The sequence below is a fragment of the Salvelinus sp. IW2-2015 genome, unplaced genomic scaffold (genome assembly GCF_002910315.2).
Source record: "Salvelinus sp. IW2-2015 unplaced genomic scaffold, ASM291031v2 Un_scaffold1113, whole genome shotgun sequence".
Lineage (NCBI taxonomy): Eukaryota > Metazoa > Chordata > Actinopteri > Salmoniformes > Salmonidae > Salvelinus > Salvelinus sp. IW2-2015.
The window spans coordinates 394,059-407,580 of record NW_019942732.1 but is presented as its reverse complement, the minus strand read 5'-3'; the positions used below and the strand labels follow the sequence as shown (position 1 = coordinate 407,580).

Genomic DNA, 13,522 nt, shown 5'->3' with positions numbered 1-13,522 from the left:
TGGACAGAAATGTCATTTCCTTTTTCTAAAATTCCATTCTTGATGGGACACTTGAAATGATTATTGACTATACTGTGTATGATAAACAAAAAGCAGAGAGCATTGGAGACTGGTCTGTGCAATATGTTTAAATCTGATTAAAATAACCATTGTTGGGGAAGCTACTCTGAAGATATAGTCAGCTTAACTACAAGCTATTCCTCAATGGACTTGCTACTTCACAACAAATACTGTTAGAAACACCTTCACGAATCTATGTCATGCACCAATGTAGTGATTTTATTTTAACCTTTATTTAACTTGGCAAGTCAGTTAAGAACAAATTCTTATTTACAATGACGGCCTACACCAGCCAAACCCGGATGACGCTGGGCCAATTGTGCGCCGCCCTATGGGACTCCCAATCACGGCCGATTGTGATACAGCCTGGATTCAAACCAGGGTGTCTGTAGTGACGCCTCTAGCACTGAGATGCAGTGCCTTAGACCGCTGCGCCACTCGGCAGTGATGTGACTCTCAGAAGCACGTCAACCAAGAGCTAAAATACTCTGTTTTAAATACACATTGTTAATTTATAGAGAAATCATGACAATTGTCCCAACAGCAGTCTGGAATTTCAATAAAGTATTATATGTTTACTTAAGAAAGTTAATGAAATGAGATACCCCACTAAATGGTGATAAAATGAGTTAAATACTGAAGTAGCTAGGTTTAGCTGCAGTAATGCCATGGAACTGTAAAATGCAGTAAACTAGTAGTGAGCCTTGTACTCCCAGTTTCTGTGCATCCATTAAATCAAGTCTTTGAGTAGGTTATACCTTGAACAGACTGAAATGTATGCAGCTCTATACAAAGATGTGATGTCAACTGAAAACTGGAGGGGAAGCTGAAATAAATATGAAGCTTCACTGGAGGAGAAACAAAAGTAACTCGATTCACGGAAAGGAGCATTATTAATTCGTACTCTTTTTAAAACATCAACCTACTCTCTGTATATACTATAGTATAGCCTCAATAACATCAACATTTTTTGTAATGTAGGGGGAAAGATATATTCTTATTAATTAAGACATTCAAAGGTGAAGGGAGGGATAGATTAATTGCTGAATCAGTTCTTAAATTTACCTCCAGGTATTTTTCTTTTCTTTTCATAATTCGTCTTTAATAAAGTTTCTTGCATGTGCATCCAAATGTTCACTATGGGAATATCCATATCAATAATTATCCTTTTGGAAATGTCATGCTAACTTAGCAATATTTTGCTCCAAAGACCCGATAATAGGGTTGTAATGAGATGAACAGCCTGAAACTGCCTGACTTTTCCTTTGGTAATGGAAGGGAGTGTGTTCGGTGGAGATAGAGGACCGGTGGAAATAAACCCACAAGGCTTTACAGAGATTTAGGAGGGAGAGAAAGGACAGAAGGGAAAGAGAGAGAAAGAGAGAGAAGTGGAGTTGGATATTGCACAGATAAAGCTTCAGAGCAATGTGTGGATGAAAAGACTGGCAATGGGGCATTTATAACAGGCAACTTAAAAGAATTCAAGTCACCTTATAAATCTTGATTCTATAGATACATTAGGATCAGATCAAGAGGTCATCCTTTAGATTCGCTCTGCTATGAGGCAAAAGGATTCTGGCTTTTTATGGTACTACAGCCTGGTACTGGTAAGTCATGAATTCAATTAGCTCTGTTTGTTACTTTAGCTGTGATGGCCAATACATAAGAAATATATTGTATGTGGATGCTTAGCAAATGTACAGAGTTTAGTGTAGTTACAGAAGTGATGTCACAGTGCAGGAGACCAATGTGTGCCAATGAGAGACCTACTGTGTTCTGTCTGGCTCGACAGCCTCTTGAGAGCTACTGTGTTCTGTCTGGCTCAACTGCCAATGAGAGACCTACTGTGTTCTGTCTGGCTCGTCAGCCAATGAGAGACCTACTGTGTTCTGTCTGGCTCGTCAGCCAATGAGAGACCTACTGTGTTCTGTCTGGCTCATCAGCCAATGAGAGACCTACTGTGTTCTGTCTGGCTCGATCTTGTTCTGCGTCTCTCCGTTCTGCTTGTCGTTGGACTTCTGGGAGAGCCGAGTAGACATGGTGGCCGCCTGCACCACGGCTTTGAAGCTGCGCTTTCTTTTCTGTACGTTCTGCTCTGGGTGGAAGATGATGACATAGACCTTGGGTATGTAGAGCATCCCCAGAGACACAGAGGCACTCAGGCTCATGGAGACTGTCAATGTGGTGGTTTGGATGAACATCTAGATAGGAAGAGAAACACAGGGAAGGGTCAGAGACACAGATACAGAGACTCCATATTCATATGGTAACACATTCAACCTGGATACATTGTAGACTAAGGACAAACGAGACCATGGAATGTGATCCTAGCTGTTCTATTTCAGGGAACCTGAGACCATGAAATGTGATCCTAGCTGTTCTATTTCAGCGGAACCTGAGACCATGGAATGTATCCACGTTCTATTGCAGAAACCTGAGACCCATGGAATGTGATCTAGCTGTTCTATTCAGGAACCTGAGACCCACGAAATTGATCCTAGCTCTTCTATTCAGGAACAACCTGAAGACTACTTCATTCGGAAACCTGAGCCTGACATTCCTAGCTGTTCTATTTCAGGAACCTGAGACCTGAATGTGATCCTAGCTTTCTATTTCAGGGAACCTGAGACATGGAATGTATCTACTTTCTATTTCAGAACCTGACATGGAATGTGATCCCTACTGTTCTATTTCAGGAACCTGAGACCATGGAATGTGATCCTAGCTGTTCTATTTCAGGGAACCTGAGACCATGGAATGTGATCCTAGCTGTTCTATTTCAGGGAACCTGAGACCATGGGATGTGATCCTAGCTGTTCTATTTCAGGGAACCTGAGACCATGGGATGTGATCCTAGCTGTTCTATTTCAGGGTAGGTTTTATGTATCTTCCCCAGGGGAATCATATATTTGTTTCTGAGTAATTCCTGATTTTCACACATATGAACAAAATAATACTTCTCCCCCGCCCCTTTCTTGTAATCAATAGTCATTTGTGGGAGGCCACCTGGCCACTAGGTGGTAATACATGCTAATGCAATAATTCCATATTCCCATCACACAGATTTATTAAGAGGGTTAAAACATTGTTCCCCGGTCTCCCACACACTTCCCTTATCTTCCTGCTACCACAATAAAATTCCCCCAAAGCATGCGGTTGGTAAGAGCAGCCTTTGTCTGTGTGTCATGGTGTGTCGTCGTATGATAAAAAGGAACAAAGCATTCCTGGCGTTTCATCCCTCTCCGTGTCTCTCCTCATGCCCATATCAAAGGCTGGCTATAAAGAAATACTGTCTGCTTTGGAACTTCAAAATGTTATCAAGAGCCGGGCAGGTTGTTTCCCAATTTAATGCTCTCATTTAGACAATGGTTCATTTGCATAATTTCAGAGTAAAGAACAGGGTAAGAAAGTCAGCGTGAGCAAGTGAGCGTGGGAAATACTTCCTGCTAAATACTTTTTTTACAGAGCAACTTCTATCATATTAAATAATGCAAAACAGCCCATTTCAAAAAGTTACAGTTACATCAGTATCATGTCACGGTAGAATCTCACCTTCTCTGTGGACTGTGCCGTGCCAAAAAAGATGGGCACGAAAGCTAACCAGACAATGCATGTGGTGTACATGGTGAAGCCGATGGGCTTGGCCTCGTTAAAGGTCTCCGGCACCCCTCTGCTCTTGACTGCGTAGACAGTGCAGGTCACCATGAGGACAATGCTGTAGCTCAGGCAGCAGATTAGCGACAGGTCGGACATGTCACACTTGAGGACGCCCTGGGCCATCTCTGGGTTGGGAGGCCTCTGCTCCTCGTAGTCTATGATGGTATGGGGTGGTATCACAGCGAACCAGACAAACACCCCTAGCAGCTTCATAAACACACACACACATAAACACATAGAGACCCACACTATGAATCAGGCCTCTCAAATGAATATACATTTTTTAAAATATGTTTATCTGTTCTGCATGTCTATAATTGTATGTATAATTTAATTGCAATTACACAAAACAATATACTTTTACATTCAAATCTCAACAACATATATTCTTCTTCTATAAAAGTTGTTTTGAGGTGTGAGTGGGGGACAGAGGAGATAGAGAGAGAGAGAGAGACAGAGACAGAGACAGAGACAGAGACAGAGAGAGAGAGAGAGAGAGAGAGAGAGAGAGAGAGAGAGAGAGAGAGATGGAGGAGAGAAGAAGAGAGAGAGAGACAGAGACAGAGACAGAGACAGAGACAGAGACAGAGGAAGAGAGAGAGAGAGAGAGAGAGGAGAGAGAGAGGAGAGGGAGGGAGTGGGGAGAGAAAAAAGACAGACGGCGAGAGAGAGACAGAGGGGAGAGAGAGAGAGAGAGATGGAGGGAGAGAGAGAGAGAGAGAGAGGAGAGAGAGGAGAGGGAAGAGAGAGAAAAAGGGAAAGAACAGAGAGAGAGAGACAGAGACAGAGACAGAGACAGAGACAGAGACAGAGACAGAGAGAGACAGAGAGAGAGAGAAGAGAGAGGAGAGGAGAGAGGGAGAGACAGAGAGAGAGACAGAGGGAGAGAGAGAGAGGAAGAGAGAGATGGAGAGACACAGAGAGAGACAGCGAGAGAGGAGTGAGGGAGGGAGGGAGGGAGGGAGGGAGGGAGGGAGGAGGAGGGAGAGGGAGGGAAGGGAGGGAGGGAGGGAGGGAAGGGAGGGGGGAGGGAGGGAGGGAGGGATAAAGGGAGAAAGGGAACGAGAGAGAGGGAGAGAGAGTGAGAGAGAGTGAGAGAGCAAGAGAGAGCAGATGTGTCCTGTCAGACTGAGTGGTTAAGTGGCTACTCATTCATCTGTTATGTTACGCTGCTGAGAGAGAGAGACACCATGGCCTTGCTGCTGAGAGTGAAAGAGAGAGAGAAGCCAAGGCATTGCTGCTGAGAGGGAGAGAGAAGCTAAGGCCTTGCTGCTGAGAGAGAGAGAAGCCAAGGCCTTGCTGCTGAGATAGAGATAGAGAGAACTTCTGTGAGTGTAATGTTTACTGTTCATTTTTATTGTTTATTTCACTTTTGTATATTATCTACTTCACTTGCTTTGGCAATGTTAACATATGTTTCCCATGCCAATAAAGCCCCTTGAATTGAATTGAGAGAGAGAGAGAAGCCAAGGCCTTGCTGCTGAGAGAGAGAGAGAGAGAGAAGCCAAGGCCTTGCTGCTGAGAGAGCGAGAGAGAAGCCAAGGCCTTGCTGCTGAGAGAGAGAGAAGCCAAGGCCTTGCTGCTGAGAGAGAGAGAGAGAAGCCAAGGCCTTGCTGCTGAGAGAGAGAGAAGCCAAGGCCTTGCTGCTGCTGAGAGAAAGAGAAGCCAAGGCCTTGCTGCTGAAAGAGAGAGTGAAGCCAAGACATTGCTGCTGAGAGAGAGAGAGAAGCCAAGGCCTTGCTGCTGAGAGAGAGAGAAGCCAAGGCCTTGCTGCTGTCAATCCCAGGCAGGCAAGCAGACAACTTTCATAATCTGGCCTTGCTCAACCTGACGTTCCCACTGACTAATTCACTATATGGTGGCACTAAACTCAAACAACAAATTCTTTAGGAGGCTCCTCTATGCGATGAATAATATCAGACATGCTGAAGTGTGTAAAGCAGTGACCATAGATTATGTACTGTTTTCAATTAGATCAATTACATTTTACCTGCAGGCCACCTGCAGAACATCCATGCAGCAACCTGCTCTTCTTGGTATTATATTTATTTAGAGTCATTTTCTAAATACCCCTGGCCGACATCTATGATGAACAAGCTGAGTTGATAAGCACTCACATTGATGAGGTTTATCAGTTTGCATTCAAATCAATCACTATGTCGGCATAAAATCATAATCTTTTCACAGTATTGCCTTAAATAAAAAATACATGTATTTAATATATCTCACAGAGTTTATCTTGATTGACAAGATAATTACTGAACTTTTCAAGTTCTGGAAATGACATTTTATTATTTTTTCTTCTTTATAATGAATTTACTACTACAGTACACAAATAAATCAATATCTATCCTAAAGAGACCTTGATGTTGTAGCTTAAAAAGCATTGGAGGATATACGTATGTAACATTACCATATACGAAACACACTGCCACTACATACTAATCAACACCAGTAGATGAAAGACCTTGATGTTGAAGCTTGATGAGCACATAGAGCGAGGGCTAGCTACAGTGAGAGCAAGTAGACGCCCAACACATCAGACCTGATGCAAATCAATACACCAGGGGAACCAACTAGCGTTGCCTCGCTCTGAGGGTGCCCTGAAACTCACCTGTACAGACATGAGGATGAACGTGATGGCCAGCTGAGAGGTGGGGCTGATGAACTTAGGTGGCGACACAGACTTCTTGCCCTGCTCAAAGATGCGGTAGATGCGGTTGGTCTTGGTGAGCATGGCGGAGTAGGTGATGGCCATGCCCAGGCCCAGCAGCAGCCGGCGGAACGCACACACCACTGCGCCTGGCTCTGCGATCATGAGGAAAGTGATGAGGTAGATGAGAAAGATGCCCGTGAGGAGGACGTAGCTGAGCTCCCGGCCTGAGGCGCGGACGATGGGCGTGTCGTTGAAGCGGATGAAAGTGATGACCACAAAGGAGGTGGCCAGGATACCCAGGATGGCCAGGAACACAGGGATGATGGCCCAGGGGGAGTGCCACTCCAGCTTGATGATGGGCGTGGACCGGCAGCTCGTCCGGTTAGGCGTAGGGCGCATGTTGAAGGGGCAGGTCTCACAGTTCATCTCATCCAGCTGGTATTGGTAGCCGTCACACAACTCACAGTGCCAGCAGCAGGGCACACCCTTCACCATCTTCTTCCTCTCTCCAGGGTTACAGGGGAAACTGCACACTGAGTCAGGGATCTGACGGTCCCCACCTGACCACTGCATCTCCTCCATCTACAGTACAGAGAGAAAAATAGAGAGGGAGAGAGAGGGAGAGGAGAGGGGGGGTAGAGAGAGAGAGAGAGAGGGAGGGAGGGAGAGAGAAAGAGAGAGAGAGAGGGAGAGAGATTGAGAGGAGAGAAAGAGAGAGAGAGAGAGAGATTGATAGAGAGAGAGAGAATGAGAGAAGAAAGAGGGAGAGAGGGGAGAGAGAGATTGAGAGAAAGAGAGAAAGAGAGAAAGAGGGAGAGAGAGGGAGAGAGAGAGCGAGAGAGGGAGAGAAGAGAGAAAGAGGGAGAGAGAGGACAGTATGAGTGCTGTAAATGTAGTTAAAAATATATCTTTCTTTCACAAATCATCAAACGAATGTAGCAAAAGGTTCAGACAGACAATGTAATTGTCCTTAAAATATGAGTTACATTGAGTCGCAAGATTGTTGGTCCATTGACCTATGACTCTGTATCCAGGAATGGTAAGTGTTTGGACATCTGGTACTGGAAGATGTCATAACGTCCTGGTGCATCTCCATTCTCATTGAATAGAACTCCTGTCCCTGCACTGCCTGTATGAAACACAAGAGAAGACTAGTGAGACAAACCAGCAAATCAATCATATTGAGGGAAATAACAGATTTACTGTTAGTAATGCTGAAATCGCTTACGAGTAAGGAAGATAAATTCATTCTATGAAACATAAATGCATAATGCACGTGAAAATCGTGGTCAATGGGAAGATCCAGTATTATCTGATCACTGATACATGACAACATTGCTCCAAACAAGTCCACCTGTCATAAATAGTAAGTAGGGAACACACTATCATCATCCTTTCAAGAAGATTGTATTGTCTTTTACTGTGAAACAGCTAAACACATCGTTTTGGTCCATAAAGAGATGACTGGAGAAGAGTCTTAAAAAGAAATGACTGAAGAAGAGTCTTACAAAGAGATGACTGGAGAAGAGTCTTAAAAAGAAATGACTGGAGAAGAGTCTTACAAAAGAGATGACTGGAGAAGAGTCTTACAAAGAGATGACTGGAGAAGAGTCTTAAAAAGAAATGACTGAAGAAGAGTCTTAAAAAAGAATGACTGAAGAAGAGTCTTACAAAGAGATGACTGGAGAAGAGTCTTAAAAAGAAATGACTGAAGAAGAGTCTTACAAAGAGATGACTGGAGAAGAGTCTTAAAAAGAGATGACTGGAGAAGGGTCTTACAAAGAGATGACTGGAGAAGAGTCTTACAAAGAGATGACTGGAGAAGAGTCTTACAAAGAGATGACTGGAGAAGAGTCTTACAAAGAGATGACTGGAGAAGAGTCTTAAAAAGAGATGACTGGAGAAGAGTCTTAAAAAGAGATGACTGGAGAAGAGTCTTACAAAGAGATGACTGGAGAAGTCTTACAAAGAGATACTGGAGAAGAGTCTTACAAAGAGATGACTGGAGAAGAGTCTTACAAAGAGATGACTGGAGAAGAGTCTTACAAAGAGATGACTGGAGAAGAGTCTTACAAAGAGATGACTGGAAAGAGTCTTACAAAGAGATGACTGGAGAAGAGTCGAGGGAATATAGTTCTTAGTGGATATACAGCAGGCGGGTATGATGTAAAAATGTGACTTGAGTGATTGTGAAGCATGCCAATTTGATTTTAATGCTTTAGTTAAACCAAGGTTTGCATGATTGGTCCTTTCAACGTATTGAGGATAGACCAGAACCAAAGTAGAAGACAGGCTTTATGCAACAGAAATCGTAAATACTCCTAACCACTTTGTGCATATTCCTCTGAGCTTTTTACAGTCCTGTACTTCAACCAACCAGCTGTTACATATGTATTATTCATTCACACACTTTCCTTCCCTCAAATACCACACAGAGACACATTTCTTTCATTTTCTAAACAAGGACAAAATAAAAAACAGATGGATTTTGAATTGCATAAAGGACAATCACTGATTTTTGTAAATCAAAGACAGAAAATTAAAAAACGTGATTGGCAAATACAATTGTTGCATTAGCCAAGGTCTTTTATCTTCAATGGATGAGCAGCTGTTTCATTTGCATTAGTTAGCTGAACTGTAAACCGCCTCTGACCGTTAGTTAGTTGAACTGTACAGCGCCCTCTGACCGTTAGTTAGCTGAACTGTACAGCGCCCTCTGACCGTTAGTTAGCTGAATGTACAGCGCCCTCTGACCGTTAGTTAGCTGAACTGTACAGCGCCCTCTGACCGTTAGTTAGCTGAACTGTACAGCACCCTCTGACCGTTAGTTAGCTGAACTGTACAGCGCCCTCTGACCGTTAGTTAGCTGAACTGTACAGCGCCCTCTGACCGTTAGTTAGCTGAACTGTACAGCGACCTCTGACCGTTAGTTAGCTGAACTGTACAGCGCCCCTCTGACCGTTAGTTAGCTGAACTGTAAACCGCCCTCTGACCGTTAGTTAGCTGAACTGTACAGCGACCTCTGACCGTTAGTTAGCTGAACTGTACAGCGACCTCTGACCGTTAGTTAGCTGAACTGTACAGCGCCCTCTGACCGTTAGTTAGCTGAACTGTACAGCTCCCTCTGACCATTAGTTAGCTGAACTGTACAGCGACCTCTGACCGTTAGTTAGCTGAACTGTACAGCGCCCTCTGACCGTTAGTTAGCTGAACTGTACAGCGCCCTCTGACCGTTAGTTAGCTGAACTGTACAGCGACTCTGACCTGTACAGTTCAGCTAACTAACAGCCCTCTGACCGTTAGTTAGCTGAACTGTACAGCCTCCTCTGACCATTAGTTAGCTGAACTGTACAGCAGCCCCTCTGACCGTTAGTTAGCTGAACTGTACAGCTCCTCTGACCGTTAGTTAGCTGAACTGTACAGCTCCCTCTGACCATTAGTTAGCTGACGTACAGCGCCCTCTGACCGTTAGTTAGCTGAACTGTACAGCGCCCTCTGACCGTTAGTTAGCTGAACTGTACAGCGCCCTCTGACCGTTAGTTAGCTGAACTGTACAGCGCCCTCTGACCGTTAGTTAGCTGAACTGTACAGCGCCCTCTGACCGTTAGTTAGCTGAACTGTACAGCGCCCTCTGACCGTTAGTTAGCTGAACTGTACAGCGCCCTCTGACCGTTAGTTAGCTGAACTGTACAGCGCCCTCTGACCGTTAGTTAGCTGAACTGTACAGCGCCCTCTGACCGTTAGTTAGCTGAACTGTACAGCGACCTCTGACCGTTAGTTAGCTGAACTGTACAGCGCCCTCTGACCGTTAGTTAGCTGAACTGTACAGTGACCTCTGACCGTTAGTTAGCTGAACTGGTACAGGCGACTCTGACCGTTAGTTAGCTGAACTGTACAGCGCCCTCTGACCGTTAGTTAGCTGAACTGTACAGCTCCCTCTGACCATTAGCGAACCATTTTCAGTAAATACAGATGCGGTTCTCCTCCTCCTTAAAGATAAAGGAAGCCTCAATTGAAATGCCTGCATGGAAATAAGGACTTAGCAGGTTCTCTGCAGTAATGCATATAGCTTGTTCGGTAGGTCCCTTCAGGCATTCCCTTCAGAGTGTTTTCAGATGACAGAGACACTGGCACAGAGGGGCAGTCTAAATGGGAATGTTTTTCATAGAAAGCTTCCGTCCCACCAAAGCAACACAGAACAGAAATGGTCTGTTATGAGATGAGAAGCCCAGGGAGGGACAGCGGGGAGGAGAAGGGGATTTTGTGCCTGGACAATGGTGGTGGGATTGGGGACTGACAGTGGCTTAAAGAGATGTATTCTCAGAACCACAGCACAGCACGCTAGCATGGAGGAGAAGGATGGCCACAGTGTATCACCATCAGACAACTCGACCAGCCAGCCAGCCAGCTCTTCCTGAGTAGATGCAGTAGTTAGGTGAGCTAAATCCCTCACAAGTTCAAAATAAACATCTGCTGTGTCAGTAAGGCACAATAATAACCCACCGTTAAAGTTCACAGAACGAATATAGTTGAGCAGCAACTGGCCCTCCACGGGATCCATCTTGTCACAGACGCCCATGGCGCCGGGGCACAGGTCCAGGTGCATGCTGTGTAAGGCATGGGCCATTGCGTAGACCGCATCGATTACAAACTGCACCTTCCCCTCCTGCTCATAGGCAGTGTCACGATTTATCCTCTCCTCTCCTGTCACATGGAGAGAGAGAGGGGGGAGGGGTAGAGAGCGAGAGAAAGATACACTATTGCCAGTGTCCTCTTATCACTACAAAATAGAGTAACCAACGTTGATGTTTAATCAATGCTAGGTTCTGACCTGTACACTTTTTCTTTTCACTGTCTATTTTGATGCCTGGCCTTGTCAGTTTACACCTGAAATCGTCCTCCCAGAACTCAGCGAACCAAATGTTTCTACGGTTGTTCTCTAATGATCTGGAGGTGAAGTACTGGTCGAAGCCTGAGCCATGGGAACAAAACATCCAGTCAGAGGATTAGTGAAGTGGCAAACAGTGGCATCTTATCCCAGTGATCAACCACCATGGCAATGATACATAGGCATTGTTGGTTTGGGATGTAGGGTTGTTGGATTGTGATGTATAGTTGTTGGTTTGGGATGTAGGGTTGTTGGATTGTAATGTAGGGTTGTTGAAGTGTGATGTATAGTTGTTGGATTGGTATGTAGGTTTGTTGGATTGGGATGTAGGACTGTTGAATATGGTCGTAGGGTTGTTGGATTGGGATGTAGGTTTGTTGGCTTGGGATGTAGGATTGTTGAATTTGGTCGTAGGGTTGTTGGATTGGGATGTTAGGTGGTTGAATTGGAATGTAGGGTTGTTGGGGATACCTTCAATAGAGGCTCTCTTGGGTAGAATGGTGACAGCTCCCTCAGCCACGTCCTCCTGGTCTAGAATAGGGGAGCTCTTGGCACCCCAGCTGTCAGAACCTACAAACAGGAAGTGACCCGTAAGGTTGGCCTTCTTCGCTGCCTCCAGAACCCGTCTACACACACACACAAGGGAGGAAATGGAGTGGGTTAAACTCTAGTCTAGGGCACAGTGGCCTAGACTATAGCAATCAGAGACAGGCTTTCCTGTTTTTCACATTCAAATTTCATACAAGACATATGCCAAAGGTGCTTTGTGTGTTAGAATAATAAGCAACCAAGTCTCTGAGGTGAGAATAGAATCAACAGTAGGGGAGGCTTAATCTTATCGTACAGAAGGAAATTAAATATATTCACACAAATCTTTAGGCAATTTACATAATGCCACCTGACAACTCCATATTCCATATGGTGTTTTGATATACGTTTAACAACTGACAGGGAGACATGACTGCTTCCAGGCAAGTAGATGGAATCAATCAGATGGATTGGCTGCCAACACACCATATAGAGATGTCAGACCACAACATATACTGTAGTACATGTCTTGTTTGTCCTTCCTGCAGCACACACACACACACGCACACACACACACACACACGGCGCAATGAAATTAGATAAAACATGTGACCTACAGTATCGTGCAATCTGAATGAAATAGGCAGGTCTTGTGTTAAAAACCACACACACACACACACACGGCGCAATGAAATTAGATAAAACATGTGACCTACAGTATCGTGCAATCTGAATGAAATAGGCAGGTCTTGTGTTAAAAACGTTCCACATGGAAATCCTACATGGTTGGAAAAGAGACTAACATGAGTGCTTTCCAAGAGAGTCTAATTCTGTTATACTGTATGTGGCAAGAGCAGAGCAGCAGCAAAAAGACATGAGTCATTGAGTACATTAACTCATGCCATTGTGTCCTTGTAAAACCATGGTAATTTAAAAGAAAGGGACGACTGATCCTGTATGACATCTATTCCATAATTTTTGAATATCCTTTTTCTGGTTCAATGGTAACCTACATTTACCTTATATTTAAATCAGATAATACAATCTATGTTTCTAGTTATGTGTCACGCGACAGGACAGTGGTCGTTTTTCATCCTTTAAGATGTATGGTTCAATTAGAACACACAAGGGTACTACACATATTTTCATATTAAGTTCATCTCCTTTTCCACCCAAGCTTGAATCAACTGAACCCATAGTTCGGATCAGTCCAGGCATGAAACAGATATGTCTCTCACTCAATCAATACAGATTCCATTTGAGCTCCACAGACATTTAATCCTCAGGTACCACATAGATTCATTCACTAGGGGGCCAGTTGGGTTTTCCTTTTTTTACCCCCCTTCTTAAATACCTAATAGAACACTTCTAGACAGTATTCCATTCATACTTCTGAACCTCATTAATATGGAGACCGCATTCTAATTACAGTGAACCATCACTGAAGAGAGGAGAATCTAACATGCAGTTCTCTACGGCGTAACTTCTCTCTCACTTACTTGATGTCATCCTCATTTGCAAAGATGATGACCCCCCGGGCATTGGAAGTTTCCATCAGCCTTCTAACGATCTTGTCAAACTCTCCCGGCTTGGGCTCTCGTGGGATCTTAAGAGACTGTGCGATGCACAGACCTCCTTCAGAGAGAGAGAAGACATGGACATTGATGTTGATACTGAACAAATAAACAGAGAGAGAGAAGACATGGACATTGATGTTGATACTGAACAAATAA

At 44.3% G+C, this 13,522-nt stretch overlaps 1 protein-coding gene across 1 annotated transcript in view; it reads right to left on the bottom strand.

Moving 5' to 3' along the window:
* Positions 1 to 2,015: 2,015 nt before the first annotated feature.
* Positions 2,016 to 13,522, bottom strand: part of grm6a (glutamate receptor, metabotropic 6a) — a 45,557-nt gene continuing 34,050 nt past the window's right edge. Inside the window, 10 exon segments of the mRNA XM_070438688.1 lie at positions 2,016 to 2,261; positions 3,613 to 3,924; positions 6,332 to 6,955; positions 7,360 to 7,371; positions 7,373 to 7,420; positions 7,423 to 7,502; positions 10,877 to 11,077; positions 11,205 to 11,345; positions 11,733 to 11,887; positions 13,289 to 13,424. Coding sequence (XP_070294789.1) covers positions 2,016 to 2,261; positions 3,613 to 3,924; positions 6,332 to 6,955; positions 7,360 to 7,371; positions 7,373 to 7,420; positions 7,423 to 7,502; positions 10,877 to 11,077; positions 11,205 to 11,345; positions 11,733 to 11,887; positions 13,289 to 13,424 — 1,955 coding nt within the window.